The sequence below is a fragment of the Artibeus jamaicensis genome, unplaced genomic scaffold (assembly GCF_021234435.1).
Source record: "Artibeus jamaicensis isolate MK-2021 breed Jamaican fruit bat unplaced genomic scaffold, CSHL_Jam_final contig_233, whole genome shotgun sequence".
Lineage (NCBI taxonomy): Eukaryota > Metazoa > Chordata > Mammalia > Chiroptera > Phyllostomidae > Artibeus > Artibeus jamaicensis.
Window position 1 is genome coordinate 15862315 of NW_026521486.1, and position 25198 is coordinate 15887512.

General features: G+C 41.6%; 1 protein-coding gene across 1 annotated transcript in view; it reads right to left on the minus strand.

The window, feature by feature from the left end:
• The window catches only part of ANO4 (anoctamin 4), a 333135-nt gene that overhangs the window by 133522 nt on the left and 174415 nt on the right, over positions 1-25198 (minus strand). The window contains exons 6-7 of the mRNA XM_053662056.1: positions 22137-22273; positions 18968-19126 (exon numbers count right to left, since the gene is read on the minus strand). Coding sequence (XP_053518031.1) covers positions 18968-19126; positions 22137-22273 — 296 coding nt within the window. The remainder of the gene's footprint in view (positions 1-18967; positions 19127-22136; positions 22274-25198) is intronic.

The window sequence follows — 25198 nt, forward strand, 5'->3', positions numbered from 1 at the left end:
ACAGAAGAATAAAGAAGGGTAAGGAAATAGAAAATAATGATGAGAAGGAGATCTATTTTAAGTAGAGTGGACAGGCCTTTTGATAAGGTGACATTTGAGCCAAAACCTGAAGACAGTGCAGAGAAAGGCTGTTTCATGATATAAAAGAGAGCACTCCAGGCCACAGCCGAGTCAAAGGCAAAGAGCCTGAGGCACAACCATATATGCTTCACAGTGGCACTTAGATCAGGGAAGCCTCTTGCATCTGTTCTGCATCCCTTTAGGCAACCACCTGGATAACACTTCTTCATAACTGGGCTGGTAGTAAGACAAAAGCAAACCCCTAAATGTTGGTGGGAGAGAGAAAGGAGATATTCATTTCCAACTGAGAACTCAAATAAGCCTCTTGAATAAAAAAAACAGTACTGGTAGAGATGGGTGCTTACTACATGCTAGGTGGTGTCTGGGGGATTTTGAACACATTAAATAATCTAATCTTCAGGTCAGCCCTGTGAGGCAGGCATCATTATTCCCCTGACTGGTTGCAGAAGAGGAACTAAAACACAAAGGGAACGGGTACATTGGCTAAGGTCACACGATGAGTAAGAAAGGCACCTGGATCCCCACCAAGGCAGCCGGGCTTCAGAGCTACTGCTCCGCTAGGGGAAGCTGAGCCCAATGTGAACTCAATTCTTCTGTGATTTTGTTTTTTGGAAGAATGATTAGTCACTTATTGGAACCAAGGGTATAGTGTACATGGTTCTTTCTGCAACCTAAAATGAATGTTAAGGCCAGAGGTAAAAATAAACTTGAAGCCTGGTTCGGTCACTCACTACCCATGTGTCTCTGGGCATGTTACTTATAGTTCATGAGCCTCAGTTTCCCCATTTGTAAGGTGAGGAAAACAATGCCCACCTTGCAGGGTTGTTCTCGAGCTGATATGGTTGTACATTCATTAAGTAGGTGGTTCAGTAAGTAGGTGGTTCAACAAGTAAAAAAGAAAAAATAAGCAAATGACACTACATTAAACTAAAAAGATTTTGCACAGCAAAGGAAATATCAACAAAAGGAAAAAAAGGGAACTTTTTCATTTTGGGACCTGAAAGACGTGCCTGGTGGACAGCCAGCAAGACAATGGTGACCTCGGACCAACAACCACAAATTTTGCCAGTAAACATGGGAAAAGACCTTGAACTGCAGGAAGAACTGCATTCTGACTGACACCTGATGGCAGCCTTAAGGTCTCCTGATTGGAAGACCCAGCTGAGTTGAACCCAGACCCCTGACCACTAGAAACCATGAAATCATAAACATGCTCTTTTAAAACTGTATGTCTGAGATAATCTCTTATGTAGCAATAGAAAACTAATATAGGTCATATTTCAATTAATTCTGTTGCAATACAAGTAGTACAATAATAATAATAATAATAAAAGAATAAACTGTGTTGCACATACTCCCAACTATAAACCTACTTTTGCCCCCTTCGTATTTCATTAATGTCTCTAGGAGACTAGACTGCCTCTCTACATCTACTTTCCCAGCACCCCATATGTTACTAAGTACATACTCATTGAGAATGAATGTTTCCTAAATTAATTTATGAACATCTTGAGATCGAGATATGAGTAGCTTTCTCACATCACAGACTAGCTTGTTAAAACGCTATTATTAGACCCAAAATTTCCATCTTCTCGCCACAACAAAGGTTTCAAGATGGCTTCAATTCACAAGACACTCAAGGAAAAACCCCTCTCGACGGCCATCAGGGGAGGACACGCGCTGAGCTGTTTAGCACAAATTCTCAAATGTTTTATTAAGTGAACAATGATATGACATGTTCTTGGTTACTCTGCATCAAACCTGATAATCCCTCCATCGAGCCAAGAAAAATCACTTCATCAGGTCATCTGAGGAAAATTACTGTTTGGTGTACCAGTCAGGATGGACTAAGTTAGGCTGCAGTAACAAATAATTCTAACTGTCCGTGGCTTAACTAGAGCTGTACCATCAATATGGTACCTACCAACCACATGGGCCTATTAAGTACTTGAAATATAGTGAGTCCAAATTGAGACGCGCTGTCTGTGGAAAACACACACTAAATTTTGAAGACTTAGAATGTCTGAAAAAATGTAAAATACCTCCTTAATTTCTATGCTGATTACATATTTAACTGATAATAATTTAGATCTACTCAAATAAAACACTAAAGTACATTTCACCTGTTTTTTACTTTTTATAGATGCTGCTACAAAATCTGAAATTACATTATTTCTATTGACTGGTAATAGGATGAAGGTTTCTTTCTTGTTACACAGCTACCGCAAGTGAGCTCACTGTAGTGACGCAGTGATTCATGCTGCTGGGTCACTGTGCTAGAAGAAAGGCAGAGCTCAGAGGGTGTCACTGGGACACGCACCACCTCTGCCCCTGGCTGACTGCAGAGAAGTAGTCATATGGACCCATCTGCCTACAAGGTCACCAGGAAGAGAAACTATCTTCTAACTAGTGCTAATTAGTACACACTGATGACGAGAACCCTTCCTCCATCACCTACTTAGCATCACAGTAGATTTATTGTGTAGAACAAATGTCTTATCTTCTGCACAACACAAGCACTCATAAAGTCACTCAACAAATGCCTTAAAAAATCTCAAGTAAATCCCAGGCAATATATTGGCCCCCATAAATATAGAGAAGACTAAGAACATGGTCCTGGAGCTCAGGGAACTTACATTTCAACTGAACAACTACTATAAGTACAAATAATGTGATAAATATGAACAGAAGTTGGTCTAATTTCCCTTGGGAGCACAACAGAGAAAAGGATCCCTCCTGGATGCCCCTTCCATGCGGTAATAAATCTGTCCTTAGAAGTAAGCAATGGCAGCTCTGATCCACACAACTCTGGAGTTATTACTCTCGTTAGAGATCATCTTAGCATCTTCTTATTCCTTCAAGGTGGCATATTAGACAAGTTGAACTTGGGGACAACTATATCACCACAGTTATGCTTTATAAAATCATCGCAAATAGTGAACCCACTGATGACTATACATGGTTATAGCCCAATCAATAACCCACACAACATTATGCTCTTTGCGAGCCGCAGTGATTCACGGCCATGAAAAAGCGTGACCCAGAAAGGACACAGGAGTGGGAGTCTTCTGCCAGTGGGGGAGTAATTTAAATTGGGAAATACTCTCTAATGCTCTTAGAAGGTTATGACATCCCTGCTAGTCCCATTCTACTTATCTCTTGGTGGAATGCTGATTACCGTTAGAGAAAGCAGGATGATGTATGCAGCAATATAGCTCACAAAGTTCTTTCCAGCTAAACCTTATTAAAAAGCTATCAAGAAAAAGGGCTCATATATGTTAATAACAGAAAAATGTAGCTGATAAATTACACCTCAACTCACATTAGTTCCCAATTGGTATAATGATGATATCACTCCTATGCTTACTTTACAGGGCTAATTACACTTATTATTAGATAATATATAGTAATGTTGTACATAACTATTATATTAAATCATTATCTATTATACATATTAATATACATGATACATTATACATGTTCACATATAATATTGTATTAGATAATGCATTTGAAACCATCTTTTGTAGGTGTCAGTGTGTTCTGACATCTGGCTCTCCTCTCCTTTAGGACAATGGGAGTCTGAGCTTCCTGGCCCAGTGGAGCAGGCTGGAGCCACATGATGAACTGTGACCACTGAGCTGTGAGCAGGAGCCTTGAAGACTGGTGTTGACTTACCTTTCCATGTGACAGAGGCAGGTGTCTGGACGAAGTCACTCTAACGCTGGATCCCTGGTAACTATAAGTGTGATGCACTTCTTTTCTCCCTACTGTCCTGAAATCAAGAACTAAACCCTGTTGCCTCAAGCCTGTGAGATGACAAAGTCTTGAGTGATGTGGAGAAGTCATGTAAAGATCTGCATGGAACTTCAGGAGATCACAGGGGGAGAGAGATAGAAGGAAAGGGGACCCAGCACCAACTCCTAGGATGCTCTCACATTTAGAGATCAAATGGAAGAGGAGGGCGACAAGCAAGGAGATTGACAAAGGGCCAGTGAAGAAGGGGAAAATTCAGAAGAGTGTGCTATGTCTCCTGAGTCAAGAAAAGAACATTTTTCCAAGGAAAACAAGCCACTCTGTGGGTGAATGCTGCTGACAAGGCCAGTAAGATAACAGGAATGGCAAGACTGCTGGATGTGGTCATAGCTGACCTCTATAAAAGCAGTTTCTACAGAAAGCCCAGACTGAGTAACAGTGAAACAAATGAATCTGGCAGGCAGGAAAATAGAGATAGTGATGCTAGACAAATCTTTCAAGATTTTTCTGCGAAGTGGAAAAGAGAAATAGGGCAGTCAGTCATCAGAGGAGAATAGGAGGGTCAAGGGATCTTTCTTTTTAGGATATGAGTTACAGAAGCATGTTTGTAATGATTGAATAAGGAGGAAAACTGTATGATGCAGGAGAGAGGGGAAACCATTACAGGAACAAAGTCCTTGAGAAGGTGGAATGGGAAGGGACTCAGTGCATAACAGGAGGCCTCCTGGGGGGGTGGCAGATGCTCCATTCGTAATCACAGAGGGAAGGCAGAGAGTGCGAGGACAGTGGCGAAAGACCCTGTCTGATTGCTTCTCGTGTCTATCAGAGTATAAGCAAGGTTATTTGTGAAGCTTGTGTGAGTGAGGATGGGTGGTACAGATGGGTGAGGGGCAAGTACGAAATAACAGTTGGCCAACTCCCTGGCCTGCTCGCTCTTAGGTCAGATATCACCTTCAGTGAACCCCTTACCCAGCACCCTACTGAAAAGTACTATCCCTTCACCCCTAGTACTTTTATAGGCGGTTCTACTTTTTCCTTTGTCATACCATTCTAACATATTACGCTATTTACTTACGAATCATGTTCATTGTCCAACTGCTTCCCCCATTAGAATGTGAGCGCCACTGGGTAAGTGCCTATCATTGTGCCAGGCACTATATATTTATTGAATGGCTGAATTTTTTTTAAATGAGTGAATGAATTAAAGGAGCAGGCAAAGAAAGGGAAGTGAGAGGGAAGAAAGAAGTTAGTTCACAGACACGGTGAGGGGACAGTAAACCCACTAGCCCCACCGGGCAGTCCTTGGCACTCACCTGAGGCCATGGTCATGATTAAAAGTGGGTTGGGCTGCATGTTTTTCTAGCAACATTCAACCACATGGGTGCAGGCCCAAAGAAAGTGGGGTTTAATCAAGGTCAAGGCTTAGCCATGCAAAAAAAGTCAAAGAAATAAAGGAATGAGAGAATTCAGGTGCTTGTAAATGAGCAATCATCATGATGGAGTATGAAATTGAAGCTAAGCAATGAGGGAAATAAAATGATGGTGAAAGAATTGGCCAGGGCAATTAATCAGTGGGCCTATTATCATATTCAATATACTTTCCAGTGACACTGTAGAATATTTAAACCTGTTCAAGGCATATTTCAACTCAAAGCATTATCAGCAAGTATTAAGGGTTTACTTAGAATTCCCCTTCCCCCAAAAGACTTCATTTTAAAGGAAGATTAAAATGTAGCTTTGCTAACTATAAATAGAAAAAGAGAAAGAAAAAAGGAAAATCACAACTAAAGTTCAGTACTTACTTGCTGATTGCTTATGTTTGTTTTGCCACCAAAATAAAACACTGTTGACAATAAGAATCAAGACTAGCAGTTTTTCATTCTACTGAAGTTTATGCAAAGTGGGCAATCCTCCCAGCAATCATAAGCAACACTGGATGCCTCAAACATCACATATCCATAAGTTCACTAAATGAAAGACTAGATTTCAGAAGACCCCTGGGTACTTATTAGAGTTTGAAAAACTAAATCGAGGCAGCCTCCAATGAATGCCAAAGTGATTTACTGCTGTGCAATCCCCAATAATATCCTGGCTAAACCTAGACACTGTGGAGGAGGAGAGGCCCCAAGAGGCGACCTAATGCGTTTCTGAAACACTAATGGGCATGCGGTCTCATTGTGTCGTTTACTCCGCCCACGGGACTGCTAAAGTCAAGGAAAATTGTGTGCAGTGCAGTTTCATCCTTCTGCTGGCTCTCCCTCCTCCCAGCCTTCTATTAAGCTCTTTCAATTTCAATATATGTCAAAAAAAGTCTGAATGGAGAATGCTGGTGGGAAACAAAAACTCTAGCGAGCAATGAACACCATCTTCTTGGCAGACTGCAATGATCTCCATTAAGTTTGCAGGCAATAACTGGTATTGTGGTTAAGTAATACCCTTCGCCAGAAAGAAATCCAGCAATGGGATGGCTTTCTTTAAGCAGAAGTACTATGGATGGATTTGCTTGCCAAGAAGCTAAATGGCATTAGGTTAGATCACTTCGATAAAAACGACTAAAAGATGCATATTTGGCTAGTATCGGTCCAATCATTAAGGCCTAGAACTACCTACCGTATGAAATAAATTCTATTCGTGGTAAACTGCTAATAAGCATCAACAATGTGCGAGTCAAGATGAAATGATGAGCCGGGCACTGTCCTCATGGGATTCCCACTCCAGCTGGAGAGGCCGAGCTGCACAGAGCAGCCATGGTGCCTCTGTCAGAAGCTACTACGGCACCTTTGCTCATACTGTTTCCAGTCTGGAATGCCATGCCTTTCTACTTTCCTGCCTGGTAGGTGCCTACTCATCCTTCAAAACTCAGGTCACCTCCTCTAACCTTCCTGAAACCTCTGGGGACAGTCTGAAGTTGCCTTAGGGTTGTTATAGGAACTCTTCAGGCTGTTATTTTAATTGGCTATGTCATGTCTGTCTTCATTGCTAATCACTGAGCTCCTCCAAGACACGGAGCACATGGTGGCAGCTTGTATTACCCAAAGCTGGCCCTGATAATGGCTTTCACCCCATGTCTCCCAGAACCTTGCCACTCTCCAGCAGGAGGTGGAATCTATGTCCCTTTCCCAAAACTCTGCCTCTGTAATGAGGCGCAGGACAAGAAATATTTCTGGGTCAGGGTCATAAATATGCACGTCTGCCTTGTTCTGTTGGAAGCCAGGCACCATGTCATGAGGAGCCAAAAGCAGAGCGGCCTCAGAGGAGCCTATGGAGAGGCCCATGTGGAAAAGCACTATGGCCCGCAGCCCACAGGCACGGCTCAGCTCTGGGCTGATAGCCAGCACCAACCTCCCGGCTATGAGGAGCAGCCCTCTTGTAAGGGGGGTCTACCAGAGCCCTCGAAGCTCTGTTCTAACGGATGCCTCATGGAGCACAGAGAAGCTGTTTCTGCCGAGTCCAACTGCAGGTTTGAGAGTGAAATAAATGACTGTTGTTTTAAGTCACAGGCTTTGGAGTCATTAGGCAACAACAGATAACTGGAATACTTTTTCATTTTTGATTCTCCACTGCCTGGCACAGCGCCCAGAAGATAATGACTGATACTCTAATATACTTGTAGGGAAGGAGTTTTCGGCTTGTCTTTCCTTTGTTCTCTCCTTTTTTCTCTGCATCACAAACTCATAGATGTCTCTTTATGTGGACTTGTGACTTGCTACTGTCTGACTCTCAAAGATTTGGTCTCAATGAAGTTAGGTCTTCCTTTAACAAAGAGAACTGTCTAGTATTAGCATCGGAACCCAAGTGTGGGTGTGGGGGGGTGTTCCGTGACTGTGGGTCATTTGCCCAGCCATGCCAATGTGACATACCAAAGAGAGCTACTCCACCATCACCTTGAGGTGCCATGTAAGATTTGTGACTTAATCTAAAAAAAGTTGTGGCACAACTTTTAAGTGAAGGGACAGGTAGTCTGTTAGGTGGAGGACTGGTGGCTACTTCCTGCATTTGTTGTCAGCTTGGCATCTCTTCTCCCTCCTTCTGAAGTCCCTGCCCTCACTGCCAAGAAGAGCTGGGACTACATTTCCCAGAGTCCCCTTCCCCATAGGATGATAAAGGGTGCTCAGGTGAAATCTGAAAAGTGGAAAAGAAGAGGCTATTTCTCCCTCCAGGTATGCTGTTAGAGATAGTTGTGTAGGTTATTTGTGTGAGTTAGAGAGAGCTCCAGCTAAGTTTTTTGAGAATCCTCTATCTGTGCCACGCTCAGGCATTCTTGAGATCCACAGCAGCTTCCAGACCAGTTCTGGGGACCCACCAGCGTGGTGTTTCTGGAAGCAGTTGGAGGTCACTTCCTGCCCTTCATTCCCCAGCCTTTTCAGCAGTGCTGTAAGCCTCTGTAAAAAACATTTCATTTTTGGAAGACACAGAGTGCTTGCCTTCCTGCAGAACCCTAAGTGATGGAGGGGCCAAGCAGTCACAAGCACTAGGGAAGACTTTAAGAATAAACTTTAGTCTCTGGATAGACAGAAGTGGGAAGACCACAAAAGGGGTAGCTCCCGAGATAGTGTAACCTAAACTGATAAACCGCAAAGGACAAGTCAGGGAAGGGGGCTGTAACCAAGTCAGGTCTCCCTAAAGGTCCCAACAATACTCATGCACTTGATTTGTCCCTGCTCTGTGACTTGGGAAGAGGGCATTTAGATGCAAACACCATGGTTTTCCCTGCCCCCTCCCCCAGTCCACACCAGCTGGTTTCTCTCCTCCTATACAGTGTGCCCCCCCCATTCAGTTACTGTTCCATTTATTCTTCCTACCCTCACCCCAGCCCATGCCTGTGAAAGAAACGTAATTAGAATGCAAATTCCTAAGTCTCTGCGCTCAGTTCACCTGTTATTTTAGGTATTTTAGGGACTGTCCTGGACTCCTGTGATGAAATAGTGACTCCCTCCCAGTATCCCGCATCTTTTCTCCACAGCACTCATCACACCTGACCTATTTATGTATTTATTTAATGCCTCTCTTCCCTCAATAATAGTAGACACTCATTAGAGATGTGACGAATAAATGAAAAATGACTCCATCTAGAAACAGAATCATCAGGTACCATCAACTGCTCTTAAAAGATGCCTAACAAACAATGGGAAGTGAATTAATCCTTGGTCCCTGCCTCAAAGGACAGTGCTGCATCAACACTTTTGCAACTAAAGTATATCAGGCTTGGTTAATAAAATTCAGCTCACCATTTATCTTTGTCAAGTTTTCCATTTGTAAGGATTACAAGCAGGAGACCATGGAATTACATTTGTCTGGACTGCTTTGGAGCTTTGAAATCTCTCCACCTTGTTAATAAATAATTAGTGTCACACCCTGAGTATATACGTGGAGTAATTTTTAGCACTTGAACATAACATGTAGTAAAAGCAACAGGAACAAAACACCGTAAAGAAAGGACTTTAGTTCCTTTCACAGCTGCAACAATGTGATGCCTGCATTTGGTACCTAATAAATGATGACAATGCAAAATGCGTTTTATATCAGACAAGTTCAAGCTAGACCATTAAGACCTTTCAGATGAATTATATTTTGGCTTGTGGGATGGTAACAATACTTCATAACATCACTTGAGTTCTTCAGCTGTGCCTTGTTTAATGGTCATATATTTCCTTTAATGTTGTGCTGTCTTGAGTGAAGGGGTCTGTGTGAGTCATAAGAAATATGAATTGGTTTAGAATAATCCTTTGAGTAAAATCAGCTCAAGATAACTTTGTACTGGTCATCTTGACCTAACAACAGAGATGTTTTGATTAAACTTTGTCTTCCTAAGCAAGCAAAAGCAGTTGAGGCAATAATTAGGCTCTCAGATCTTTAACTGGTCTCAAAAATTAGAGTGAAAGTAGCGAGGGTTGGGAGAGAAAGACAGAAAGACAGAGGAGATGGAGAGAAATGAACAGAAAGACTAAGACAGAGAGAAGGAGAGGGCACCACCCCTTCCCCCGATTTGATGAAGCTGCCTTAAGAAGACGGACCAATGAGAGTGAGGCTGTGATTCTGATGGGCTGATGTAGGGCAGTGGTAAAAAGACAGCAAAAAGGACGGAGTCCTACCCACCGGACACCTTCAGCTTTCCTAGATTCAGGCAGGGACCCCCAGTCTGAGAGGTGATGAGGTTGAATGCTTGGTATTAGGAAAGAGAGTGACTAGTGGTTGTAGCCACATCCTTATTTATTAATACCATCAACAAGCATTTACTGAGCACTTATTATGTGCTTCACCCTAAGCATATTATCATGTACTAGCTCACTTTATCCTCCTAACAGCCCCATTAGTTAAGATTATCTTGTATTTAATAAATGAAGAAACTGAGGCACAGAGAGGTTAAAAGTCTTACCTAGTTATTTACTGAGAAAGTGATGAAATAGTTAAGTGGATCTAAATCCCAGTTGTCTGGTGTGAGAGGTCAGTCTTAACTTACCCTTGCCTTCCCCTCAAACATAGGTCTCTTTTCTGATTCAGAGTCTGATGTTATGAGTGCTTCGATCAGTTGGTCCACGCGAATGAAAAAATGGAATAGTTGCTTTCAATTCCTCCAGCTACCTCATGGACACTGCAACAAACTACTCAATTGGGTCAAAAGGTCTTACTCAGTGGTTCTCAGCCAGGGATGATTTTACCCCCACTCTGCCCTGGGGACCTATGACAATGCTTGGAGACATTTTTGATTGTTATAACTTGAGGGAGTGCTACTGAGACCTAGAGGGCAGAGGCTAGGGATGCTGCTGAATACCCTGTAGACACAGGCCAGCCCTTCACAGCAAAGACTTGTCCTGCACCAAGTGTCAGTAACGCTGAGGTTGAGAAACCCTGGAACCAAATTAATTAGTGTTACCCAGACATGGACATGAAAATCAGCTACTTACAGCCTTTTGCAGCAAAATCAAAATTCCATAAACTCAGCAATAGGTTAAGTCCTCAGGGTGTGAAACCAACACGACACAGTCTCTGCCATCAAAGTGATTACACCAGCCCCATGGAATCTTTGCCTTTAAAATGTTGTGTCTTCAACTTGGAGCGCAACTGGGTACACTGAAGCAGAATACAGACCTGTGTGTACTTGTTCTCTCTTTCTCCCCTTCCATGAAGGACCCTGTGAATTCCCTCACTGATGGGATGTCTACATGGGCCGACTGAAACCATGGGTCTGGCAGCATCTCTACCATGAACTCTTATCAGTCCTAATGAATGCTCAGAGGGCCAGCACGGAAGTCCTGAGGCAGTGAGTGCCAGAGAATCACCCTCTGCTGAACCAACGGGAGTGGAGCCCACCCCCTTATCACCTCCACAGACCTCGGCCAATGACTGACTGACATGGGACCCTTGCTTTAAAGGTGACCCGGCTCTGTGCTGCACACTCTGCTCCAGAACTTCCCTATTGGATCAGAAAACACATCCCTGGCTTGGCTTCTCTCCCCTGCTCTCTTCTCCTTCCCCCTGAGAGCACTGCACCAAACAACAAAGTCAGCAAGAGTCCCCACCTCAGGCTCTACTTCTGCTTAGGGTGTCCTACCTAACACGTCACTTTTTTAAAAAGGTCACTGCAAGCATGCATCAACAACGGGAACTCCTGAAAGACACTGCTATGATCTGAACGTTTGTGTACCCTACAAATTTATATGTTGAAATTCTAACCCTTCCAGGGTGACAATATGAGGGGGTGACATCTTTGAGAGGTGAGCGGGTCACAAATGGGATTGCTGCTCCTGTAAGGGAGGCCCCACAGAGCTAGCTCACCCTTTTCACCACGTGAGGACACAAAGAAGGTGCTTCCTATGAACCAGAAAGTGAGTTCTCAGCAGACACAGAATCTGAAGGTGACTTGATCTTGGCCTTCCTAGTCTCCAGAACTGTGAGAAACATTCTGTTGTTTATAAGCTGCCCAGTCTGGGTATTTTGTTACAGCATCCCAAACTGACTAAGACAGTCCCTTGGGGAATCTCCAGAGCTTCAATGTTCAGGAGGAGATATGCTTTCTTCACTCTTTGTTTATGATTATCCTTAATTTTCCTTTCTCTTCACCCCAACCTGAGACCCCTGGTAATACATCCAGGTGGCATAGAAGCGAGTGGAGTAAGGCCTACGTCTCTCTTTTGAGGCACTAAGGTCTCTCTGGAAGCATGAAAGGACAGGAATGTGGATAGCTCAGTTTGTCCTGATACCCATTCATTTTAGACCCTCATTAGTATAGTCGTAACGGTGAAGGAAGGGAAGGGTCCCTGGTTCTCCCCTCATTTTCTCAAAGCACTGGATCCTGAGAGAGCATCTCTAGCAACAACCTGGACATGGCTGCAGAGCAAATGGAGATGAAAGCAGAAAAGGCCGGGAGGGCAGGCAGCCTGTGGGGGCAGAGATCAATCTGGGCTGCGGGAGCACTTTAAATGCCAGCCTCTTCGGGAAGTTTTCTCTTGAATAGGGTAAAGCAAGACTAACACGGGCAATTAAGTACAGTTTTTTAGAGCTCTGTGTTGATCCATAATTTCATTCCTGATGAATGTAAACCAAGTTTTCTGAAAGATGGTAAATGTCTGAACCTGATAATGCTAAGCTTGTTACCTAATGTATTCTGAAATCTTCCAAGAGCATTAAAATAATCATTCATCTCATTCGTGAATACAAATTAGCAATATACAGTCAGTTGATGTTGCTGTTCCTCATGGTTACATTTAGAGGGATTTCTGAATTATAAGAAAAATTTTCTAACAAGTTTGCCTTGAAAAACTACTTTAAAAGTGTTAATGCACTGTGTTCAGCTGTTAAGATAACTGTAATGATGATAATAATAAAGATTTATTAAATGCTTATATGACAGGTTCAGAGTTAGCACTTAATATGAATTATCTCACTTAATTATCATAATAACTCATGAAACAGATGTCATTATTAGCCTCATTTTGCTGATGAGCCGGCTTTCCCAAGAGCACACAGCTTTTAACGGTGGAAACGCACAAGCACATGGCCTGTCTGATCCCTGTTCCTTCCTGCTGCACAACAGATCACCACGAACTTAGAGGCTGAAAAGCACACATTAATGCCCTCACAGTTTCTGTAAAGTCAGGGATCCAGGCAGAGCTTAGCTGGGGCCTCTGCTCCAGCATCACCAGGCTGCAACGGAGGCCTTGGTCGGACCTGCAGTATCATCAGAAGGTCCAACTGTGGGAAGACCAGCTTCCCAGATCCCTCGGTGTTGACAGGATCCAATTCCCTGTGGTTGCGGAGTGAGGTCCCCATTTTCTTGGTGGCTGTCAGCTGGGGGCAGCTTTCAGACACCAGAGGCCACCCCACCTTTCTCTGCATACAGTTCCCTTCATAGACTGTCTCACCGCGTGGTGGCTTACTTCCTCCAAGTCAGCAGAGGAGAGGCCCTCCAGGGCCAGTCGGCTGAGACAGGGTTGTACATACCATCACAGAAGTGACATCCCCTGACATTTGCCATATTCTATTGGCTAAAAGCACGTCACAGATCCTGTTTGCACTCAGGGGGAGGGAATTCCACAAAGGTGGGGAAACCGGACGGCAGACACCACAGACTTTGGGGTCTGCCCACCACAACCACTACCCAAGTGAGGCTGCAGACATGAGTGTGGCCCTCAATTTTTGCCAAACTTGTACATCATCTACCATACTTCAATTTCCTATACGTCCTTAAAAGCACTCGCTTTTAAAAATAATTATTTATTTTACAAAGAACTTTTATATCACAGTTATAACGGGAAAATCAATGTTACTTGCCATAAAGAGAAGGTAAGACAAAGGTAAAATGAAAAGGTAAGGTAAAATAAGAAACAAAGATTCTACGCTGTACAATGTATTCACCTATTTGGACTCATTTAATCTTCATATAGTTCATGGTCAATACGATTATCCTCCTTATTTAAAATGTGGAAACTGAGATGCAGAAAAGTTTAATAAACTGCTTAAGACCTCACAGCTTGCTTGTGTTTGTACCAAGATTCAAACCCATGGCTACTGGCACCCCAAGTACATGAGAACTACAGTCTAGAGAGCACTTGACTTCATGATGCACCCCAGTTTTCCTGGTTCCTTTTCCTACCTCCACCTCTTCTCCGCCTGTCTGCTAACTTCTTCAACCCAGAGATTCATCTGCAGACACCAGGAATCAACGCAACACAAGAGGAAAGAGTGAGGGTGCTCAGGTTTTAATCCTGGCTTCATTTCTGAACTTGTCCCTGGGGTGAGTTACTGCTTGGCCTCAGTTGTCTCGTTTACAAAATGGCAATAATAATAGTAAGTAATTAATAAATGCAAGAGTGAATATCTTAATAGTACTACTTTGTCATCATCTCAAAGAAAAATGCCCTAGACACCCAGCCTTGAGTGCTGGGCATGTGTTTACTGCAGTTAGATTTCCAATCCCTCCGAGACACGAGTAAAAACAGATGCAAACTGTTTTTGACAGATTGCATTATTTCCTGCATTTCTGCTTCTAAAGCTCCTTCTCTCTCTTTGGGGGAAATGTCCTTGATTGGGACTGACAGAATGAGGTCTAGTGCCCAAAGCAAAGGGCTGGCCTTCGCTAGGAGCATGGGTAGGACACCCTCAGCACCAGAGGAGGGGAGGCTGCACTTGTGGGCACAGACACGGGCAGGTGGGTCCATGCAAGGGGAGGAACTTGTCATTCTTTTCTTATTGCTTCAAGGACATTGTTCCCCAAAATTTTTACTTTGCTCTTCTACATCCATTTTGCCTCTCAAATAAGTGATTTCTATTAGTGTGAAAACACGCTGTTCTCTCTCCCACCTTAAACAGAAAGAACTCTTTTGTGACCCAACTTCTTACTCCAGCTGTCACCCCACTTTTCTATTTTCCTTTATAGTGAGCCCCTTTCGAAGATCTATATTTTCTGTCTACAAAATTTCTCCTCCCACTCTTTCTTGAACACTCTTTAAGCATGGTTCTGCTTCAGCCTCTCCAGAGAAATTTCTCTTGCCCAGCTCACGAAAACCTTCCACGTTGCTAAAGTCAATGGCGAAGTTTCCAGTCTTCATCTCACTCACCCCATCAGCAGCATTTGACAGAATCGATCCCTCCCTTCCCCTTGAAACACCTTCCTCCAGGTACCACACCCTCCAGGTTTCCTCCCGGCTCCTTTCTGTTGACTCCTCTGTCCTCCAAATTCATAACACTGGGGTGTTCCACTGCTCAATATTGGGGTCTCTTTTCTATTTGTGGCTGTTCCTTTGGTGATTTCATCCAAATGTGCATTTCCAGCCCAGATTTCTCTCTGCCTTCTAGACTCTTCCATCCTACTCAACATCTCCACCACTGGGACACCTCAAACTTAACATGTCTACAAGGGGGCCCACTGCCCTCTGCATTCCTGTAAATGGCAAATTCTTCCCATTAACTCTTTAAATGAAAAGCATATAACACATGAATAGCCTGTGATTCCTCTCTTGCATAACTGATTTAATCTATCTATCATTCCCAGAAGTTCTACTTTCTACTCTTCTGAACCTCTCCTCTGCTGTGTGTTTAACCAAGCTACCAAAGCATCATCTCTTTTCTGGATTCTTGCAAAAAAAAATCCTGATATCCCTGCTTCTGCCTTTGCCCCCTCTACTCTTCTCCCAGACTAGTGTCACTAAGAACCAGATCGACCCTAATATAATAGAAACCAGATCTTCTTATGCCTCCGCTCAAAACTATCTGAGGATTTCTGGTATCGCTCAGAGAAAAGCTAAAGTTCCCCACTGACCACTAAGTCCTGATGTCATCTGGCTTACGTTGCCCCTCTGGGGTAATTTCTTACTATTATCCACCTTTCCCAGTCAAATCCTGTCATACTAGCCTCCTCACTGTTCCATGTGCCTCAGGGCCTTTGCACTAACTGTTCTCGTTCCCGGAAAGAGAGGCTCACCTTTGCCAACTTTTATAAAATTGTAAGTCCCTTGCAACACTTTCTGCTTTACTTTATTCCCCTTAGCAAATATTGATATAATATATATATTTACTTATTTACTTTGAATGTAAGTTCCAACAGGGCAGGGGTTTTTATCTGTTTTATTCATTGCTGAGTTCTTAGTGCTTAAAGCAGTGTCCGGCATAGAATGAGTGCACAGTAAATATTTGTTGAATGAATCTGGACTATCATCAAGATGGTATGATTGATCTAATTATAGTTATTTTGTAATGACTATAATGATATGGGTTTCCTCCCATGTTCTGCATGACTCTAAAGAGGAAGAATCTGCTCCATTAATGTAACTGCTATTCACACATGCTACATAATGCAAAAGTTGTCCACGATGTGACAATTATATGCAAGAAAAGGTAAATTTATATTAATAATAATGATCTTGAGATAGGTACAAAAGTATTTATGATGGACATAAAATTAAAAATCAGACATATCTAAAACAGAAATTGTGAATTAATATGTATGTGTGTAGCCTTAGGAAGGAGATCTCTTTAAACAGACCCCAAGAAGCAAATCACTTGGTGTTCCCTTGCTTTTTCTCTGGGCTAATATGAGTTCTAGAACACCAAAGACCCAGGGGGCCAAAGCAAGCATGGACCTGCTGACCAATCAGACTGCGGCTAACGCTTTAAGAAAGATTAAATTTGATGATGTCCATGCTCACTCTTATCACAACATAAAGATCCTCCTAGTTGTGCTTCCTGCCATTCGATGTTAAAAGAGATAAGGATTCTCTTAATGTCAAACTGTTCAACCACAGAGCCTGCCTTTGCCCATTTGGAATCATAAAGCTCAAAGTCTGTATAACATGTTTCACATAATTTTTGGACATCAAGATACACAGCTAATGAAGAGGATACTAGTAATTCATAAAATGTACTTAGTGTGTTAATCATTTCGGATGTACACAGATTCACAGTAAGCTTCCTGGGTGTTCTTTCTTTTTCTTTTCCACTTGAAATAACTTCTTTGCTCTATGTGTAAAAGGCTGGAGTAACTTCTGGAAGCTGAAATAGTCATTCAAATTGTATCTCCATTGCAGCCATTTATAAGACACTTGATGTAAAGAAGAGTGCTTCGGATGGTTTCTAAATCTAGTAACACCACGTAGATTCAAGTTTATTGTTTAACCAAGGGACGTTACTTTAATTATTTGTGACAGGAAAAATGTAATTTATCTATAATTTCCTGCTGCTTCCTAACCTGCAAGGACCCCTCTTCTTGCTGAGCTGGCTGAGGCTGAGAGAGAGGCACAGCAGAGCTCAGACGCTGAGTCATAGCCAGTTGTGCCACTGATGCAAAGTGTGTGGGCGGCAGGAAAGACGGAAACCAGCATTGGGAAAGGCTGCTTGGGAAGAAGGTTGCTAGCTGTTGGTACTCGACAGAAGACTGTGTGATAAAGGAGAACAGGGACACTGCCACTCAGAAAAGAACCTTTGGAGGGAAGGAGAGGGAGAGATGTGTAGAATATTTCTACGAACTTTTGCCATATGGGGACATGACCCTTTTCCCAATTGCTATTTTTTCCCTAGTATACATTAAAAGAGTACTGAGCTATTAAAAAATTTAAGACTTATAGTCTGCCCCTAATTCTGATAGATGAATACTGTAGTCTAGATATTTTACGGCACACGTAAGAGATTTGTCATCTCTTCAGTCATGTATATTATTTTTCAAAGTATTATGCTTTTTGAGTGTTAACTAATAAGCCCTGAAATGACATTGTAAAGACCCACATAGAAATAAATAGTCATGGAACTTAAAATATAAATGGTCACAAAACTTAAACTATAAATGTTTGGTTAATTGAGTAAAGCTACCTAGTGTTGATCAGAATTGAAATTTTGAATGACTCAGAATGGATCGGAGAAAGAGCTGCTATTATTTAGGATCGTGTGGCAATTCAGAGCTCATATTTCTTTATATAAAAATCCTGAAATTTAACAGTAAGAATAAAAGATGAAGAAATAAATTTTAAGGTAAAAAACAATGTACTACAATGTTAAGGGAAGAGAGTATACTCTCTGTCGCCTCGATAAGAACTTAAAAAAACAGATATATTTAATTTTGTTGCTCAGAGAAACCTCCAACTGAGGCAGACCTTTGAGCAAATTTGTTCCACTTTCCTAAGAACAAGACTCTTAAGACCACACTCATTTCATTTTTTTTTAATTCTCTTTCTGGACACAATCAGAAAAATATGCTTGCTTTATAAATCCTCCAGAGTTGAGACAAGTCTAACAAACCTGAAGAAAATTCCATTTATCTGAAGGGTCAGTATTTAACCTGCATCCTACCAGGAGAAACCTGGATATTTGATTTCAAAGCTCTATCCCCTCAGCCTTGAGGAGCATCATCAGAACCAAAAAAATTTCACTGCCAATATGTTCTTCTGATTGACTAGGAAAAGGTCCAGAATCTTTGTACAATATTTAGGGAAAACCTGAGAAGAGTTACTTCTACCAGGACCAAGTTCTGCACATGCGCACAGTCTTTCTGGGTACACAGTCATCTCACTGTGTGTTATAAGCAGAGGCTTGGCTGGACCTCTTGTACCTTCCTCACTAAATTGCTCTTTAAAACTCCCTACACCGAGAGGATGGCAAGAAGGGAAGAGAGAATACTGGTAAGGTAACTTGAGTCTTGAAACACAATAAGAACAGCCTCACTGTTTCTTAAAACTGGAGCCATTTTTTAAGTTCCAGTGGTTTAGGGCCAAATCGGCCAGTCTCTTCTAGTGTGTGAGGATGGCCGGGCTCAAGAGGTTTCCTGAAATGTAAAATCAGCCTCCAGTGTGGGTGTGACTACATTTCACCCGAAGTTCTCCTTGATCCATGACACTAGAGAGCTCCATTCACATAGAGAAGCAACCGATGAAGGAAGTCAAGTAAATTATAACTTTGAAACAATCCATTCCAATGAAACAGAGTATTGTGATTTTCAGAAAATCATTTGGCATTAAAATGCTCTCAGAGCAAACTGTGCTGTGAAAGCCTAATTGCTGGAACATTCTGCAAACACTGGAGGTTGGCAAACTCTGACCAAATAAAACATTCAGTTGACATAATGACTAACTGCTTATTTTTCAAATTGCATCTTGCTGAGACTGATGTATATTTATATTTTTATCACCCAAGCAAAACTATTTACCTCTTTCTCCATTTGTATTCCTTCTGCTCTGATATTTCTTTCAAAAACTTCTCTCTTTTCAGTCTGGGGGCTGGATTTTCTGTACACAAGAATGTAGTCGATTCGACACTTCCCATCTCTGAAGTAGAGTCCATTTGACTTGCTCTTTTCCCGCACTGTCTGCACACGGAAAAATAGGGGCCGGTGTAAGACACTCGCAAAGCCGAGCCTTGGATGAGTAGTGGTAGATGACAATTTAAACTAAATGAATTTTCTTGTGTTTTAGCACAAATACATTTTTTATTCATTAAAAACGTAAACAAGAAGGTACAAAATAAAAATGGGAAAAAGCATTGAGTCAGTTGGCCAAAACTTAGGCCACCTAACCACGTCCAATGTTGGCAAGGGTATGTAGACTGAGAATTCTCATATTCTACAAGTGAGAGTGAAAACGGATACACTTAGTCGGGAAAACACTGGTGTCATCTTATAAAACTGAACATTTGCATAACATATAATTCTAGAGAAATTTTTGATAAGGCAACAAGGAGGCATGTATACGAATATTCATAGCAGAATCATTTATAAGAGCAGGAAATAAAAAACTGAATCCAATTCAAATGTCCATGAACAGGTAAATACATAAAGTGTAGAGTATTCATATAATGGAATATTTATACAGCACTGAATGTGAATGAACTGTAGCTGCATCTAATAATAAGCATAAATCTTAAAGGCAACACTGACAGAAATAAACCCCAAGTCACAGAAGATTTCACAGTGCATGATACCATTTAGTGTTTTTATAAAACACTAAATAAATCTAAAAAGAAGCTGTTAAGATTATATACATACGTGGCAAAACTATTTGTAGAGCAAGATAATAAAAACACAAAAATTTAGGAAGACAGTGTCTATTGTGGGGTTGAGAAATGGGATCGTCTGTAGCTTTAAAGGTTTGGGTAATATTCTAGTTCAATGTTTCTTGAATTTTTTTGCCTATAACAAGAAACAAATTTTACTTTGTGATATGTGTCTATATGCAAACATACACAAAATGAGACAAAAGTTTTACAAAATAATACATATCCTTTGCGTTTGCATATACACCGATATTAATTTTCCATTCCATTAAAAAACAGTTGGGGTTAGTTACCTACAATTAGGCCAAATTATTTTCACATAATTTGAGAAACACCATCCTAATTTATAGGTTGGATGGTGGTTCAAGGTGTTCATTTTATGATTAGGCTCATGGCTTACATATAAATTACACATATTATATTGCAGTGACCACATCTTATAAAACTTAAAGATGAAAAACAGTAGGTGTCATTTGTGTGTGTGTGTGTGTGTGTTTAATTGTTGTTCAAGTAGTTTTCTGCCTTTTCCCCCCACCCCATCCCAACCCCCAGCCCTCCCCACCCCCCACCATTACTGTCCATGTGTCCTTTATACTTGTTCCTGCAAAACCCTTCATCCTTTTCCCCTGAAATTCCCTCCCCTCTGGTCACTGTCAGCCTGTTCTCAATTTCAGTGTCTTTGGTTATATTTTCCTTGTTTGTTTGTTTGTTTTGTGATTAGGTTCCTGTTAAACGTGAGATCATATGGCATTTGTCTTTCACCGCCGGGTTTCTCAGGCTGACAGATTTTCAAAACATGTCCGTAAACTAGCAAGTAAAACGGGGGGCTATCTTTTCTCTAGGCCACAGTATACATCAGTTTCCAAATAACAGGATGAAGGCAAACATGCCAGACCAACAGGCCACTGCTAGAATCCACACTCTTGCACACAAGCTCCATGCATGCAACCTCATCTAAAAGCAACAATTCAGCCAGGAGAAATGGAAATGTCTGTTACCAGGGACATCTACAGCTGATGACCAATTCTCACTGTTACCAGGGACATCTACAACTGATGACCAATTCTCACTGTTACCAGGGACATCTACAACTGATGACCAATTCTCACTGTTACCAGGGACATCTATAACTGATGACCAATTCTCACTGTTACCAGGGACATCTACAGCTGATGACCGATTCTCACTGTTACCAGGGACATCTACAACTGATGACCAATTCTCACTGTTACCAGGGACATCTACAACTGATGACCAATCTTTGGCTTTTGCCTTAAGAGCTATTCAGAAGTCTACCCAAGTAAACACCTTCTTAATAATTTGCCAAGCAAGGGAACTAGCCTATAGATTTAGCACATCAGCACCTGCCTGTAATAACCGGGTTTCTGCCAAGGGGTCAGGAGGAGGGTTAGCAAGACCCTAACCTTTCTCAGAACGTTTCCCCTTCTAAATCAAGGGCATGAGACTAGTTGCTTATTGAGGTCCCTTTCACAATCCCGCCTTTTGTCCACATTATGGCATCAAGCTATCTGTGTGAAGATGATGATGACAAAATGACTTTTGTACTTAAGAGGGAAATATATGGATAGTAGTACCATGTGATGTTTGCAGGGAGAAATCTAGGAAACTTGGTAGAAAGAAACAACGTTCCCTGTGGCCCTTGCAATGGCAAACTGGCTCTGGAATAACAAAAAATATTAAGAATATGCAGCAAATAAATGACTCATTCTATATTCCTATTACTTACACCCAGTGCATATACAAAGGAGATACTACACTCCACTGAGACACAACCTGAGCAACAGTGAATGCCGCTAACAAAATACTTCTTTTTCCAAAACGACATATGAACAGACTGGTTTATTTACAACTGCGATGAGTTTCCAGATTACAGAGGCAGATGGAAACTGAGAGAGCCCCACACTCTGCTGAGGGCCAGTCCATTCTGTGTCACTGCTCTAGGTGAGGGGGGATTTGCTCAAAAAAGTCCACCCTTGTAAAGCTTACATTTTATTAGTGACATCCGCAATGTCAATTTTCTTAAAATAACAGATGGTTTTAAGAATCTTCCTCTGCATAAAAAAAAATGCCTTTAGAGGTAAGATGGGAAGTGCCAGACCACTGACAGTTTGCCTTGAGCCCAGGTAGATTTAGGGCTGCTGAAATAGACCAGGCCCACGGAAGGTATCAAAGAATATACAACCTGCCCTTCGTGTGCCAGGAACATGCAGTTCAATGAGATGATCACATTAAACAGTCCCTTGGAATATGCCTTACAGGTTCTTGCCTAGACCAAGACTTGTGTTTTTAAGAAATCATAGTCTTACCTCGCCCCCTGCTTCCAATCTGCTAGCTTCATCTGAAGTACTGGTCAGGTTTCCAGGGTGAAGGAGAGAATCGTCATCTTTGCAAGGACTGTTGACAGCTTCTAATTCATCAAAAAGGATATTGACATCCTTGGCCACTGGAACCAAAGTAAATACATTACACATGAGGTTAAGGATCTGGGATCTTAAAAGCAACGGTAAAAGGGAAGACAGCTCCCCTTGGCTTTGTATTTTTTTCATTGTTTCAGTAATACCTTGAATGACAGATATTTCTTTCCTAACAGAAAACGATGTCAGACATAAAACAAATTAGTCTAAACAGTGTCTTCATTAGATGAGATTAAAAACAATGCAAAGCAAAGTAAAGCACCTCCAGAATATAACTTGCTTTCGACAATAACCAGAGGTGTTGTGTTTAGCTTCCCTTCACTTACTAGCTTAGCATAAGGTACTGCCATTTAAAACTTCTAAGAAGTCACTCTCTATGCTGGAGATAACCTATACTTTTAAATTTTTATTTCATTTAAGTGCCATACAACTTGCTAAGTGAACCCATAAATGCCACTTGCATAGTTCAGCAAGAACTGTGATTTTCTTCCTCCTCAGTTACTTATTTAAGGCCTAATAGAGGAAGCCCACTGCAGTAATAAAACACGCGGTTAGATTTTCTGCCTTTCTTCTCCTCTAAACATGAGCTGAAATCAGGAAGTGAGCCATTCGGAAGCTCTCCCAGACGATGTTTGGTGCTAACATCTCAATACATATTAATGCACCGCATATCAGAGTCCCAAACACAGGATACCATGTTCAAATGCACTGAGCCCTGCAACACAGCAGAAACAAGTTGGGCACTAGTGCGTGAGAAAGGACAGTGCCAGGTATCGGTCCCTGCTTTATCAACTGCAATTATGGACCAGTACTGAAGTTCACTTTTTCCTCTGATACTTTAAAAATGGTAAAGGATTTTTAACCTATCAGAAGTCACTGAATAATTTGTACAGAATAATTTGTAGGATTTTTGAGTTCTATATACCCAAGCACAGAAAAGACTATTCATTTGTTCATTCAAAAAAATCTTTAGAGACAGGCACACTACATGTCAGGCACAGAGCTGTGTGACGGCTGTACCTTGGTGAGTAACAGTGATATGTCTTCTTCCCCTTGTGGTGATAAGAAAAAACAAAACAAATAACCAAAGAAATGGAGAGTGCTATAGGGACAAGAACAGAGTCTGGAGAGAGAGAGAATAGAGATGATGTATTTAGATAGGGTCTCCAGAGAGCTATATCCAAGTGTGTGATTTTAGGCAATTCATTTAATTTCAAATTTTCATCGGTAAAATAAAGCGGGTATGGAAATAAAATGAACATTTATTGCTTTCTGTGATAGGCTGGATCACGGCCCCCAAAGGTGACCTAACTCCTGGAATATGAGAATAGGTGAATTTATACAGCAAAAGGGACTTGTAGATGTGATTACATCAAGGATCTTAAAATGGGGAGACTATCCAAGATGCTATGGGTGGACCAAACTAAAATCAAGGGAGGCGGGAGGATCAGATGCAGAGGGATTGGAAGATGCTACACTGCTGGCTTTGTAAAAAAGGACAGGGCCACGCGCCAAGGAGTGCAGGCAGCCTCTAGAAGATGGACAAGGCAAGCACATTCTCCCCTAGAACCTGCAGAAGAAACACGGTCGTGCTGATACCTTGATGATTTATGGCCTCTAGGACTGTAAGTTAATGAACTTTGTGTTGCCTTAAGTCTCTAACTCTGTGGATTTGTTGCAATAGGGGGAAAAAACTCTAATACACTTACTACAGGTTTTTAGACTCTGAGTCTACAAAGAAAAAACATCATGGTCTTTTCACACAACTTAGGTTCAAGAACACCTCTTCTGTGCCAGGTACCCAAGGATGGGTACTAACACTTTTTCAGGAAGTGCTGCATTTTCAGTGTTGTGGAAGATGTCAAGATCAAAGACAACTTCCCTGACCACCCTTATGTAAAGAAACTCCCCCTCACCAATTATTCTCCATCTCCTCTCATTGCTCACTCCCTTCCCACAACTTATCACAATTTGTAATTGCACCATTGATTCATTTGTTTACTTGTGTACTAGATATTCACTCTAGTAGAATATAAGTTCTCCGAGGGCCTGGACCTAGTCTGTCTTGGCTGCTGTTCAGAGAGAGCAGAGCAGGCCCTCAACACTACTTGTTGAAATACAGAATGATGATCTTAGAGTGGGCACTGTCTAATGATGTTTAAAATCTGCACTTTTCAACATTCTGTGTCTCTAGGACTTTGCATATATACCTTCTAACGTGATTCTTAGTCACAAGCCAGGATCTCCACAGTTTCAAATCAATTCTGATCAAATTTTCAAGTAGTTATTAAATTTCAAGTAGATAGTGGTTAGATTTGAACAGCATGATGAAAAGTTATTTTAACAAAGCCAGAAGACCTGCTTACTATTCCAAACTCTACCACTTAGCCATGGGACTCTGTGCGCCTGTTTTCTCATTTGGGATGAGTACAGAAAACTTCTCTCTCGAGGTGGCTCCGAGGGTGACAGCAGATAATGTACCTATTAGCAGGTGGCTGACATGTGGCAGATCCAAAAAAAATGTTGGTTTGCCTATTTTAGATCCCCAACCTTAAGTTAGCATTTTAGCCTAATCAATTCAGAGGAAATTGAATTGTCAATTTCAATTGAAATTTCAATAATAGTCAATAATAGTGTGATGAGTATGCACAGTGACGGGTGATCACTAGACTTAGTGGGGTGATTGCATTATAAGGTATATAAATAATAAGTCACTATTCTGCATACCTGAAACTACTACAATATTGCATACCAACTCTACTTAAATTTTTAGAAGGTCTAAAAGTCTGGAATGGTTGTTAAGAGGGATAGAATGGGATGAGATGTAGACAAAGGGGTAAGCTAAAGACAACACTGAGAGGAGTGAACAAAGAGAACACGTGTCTAGGTGATTGGCTTAGACTGGGGAGAACTCCTGAATATTCATTCCCCCATCCATGAGAACTGCCTATGCT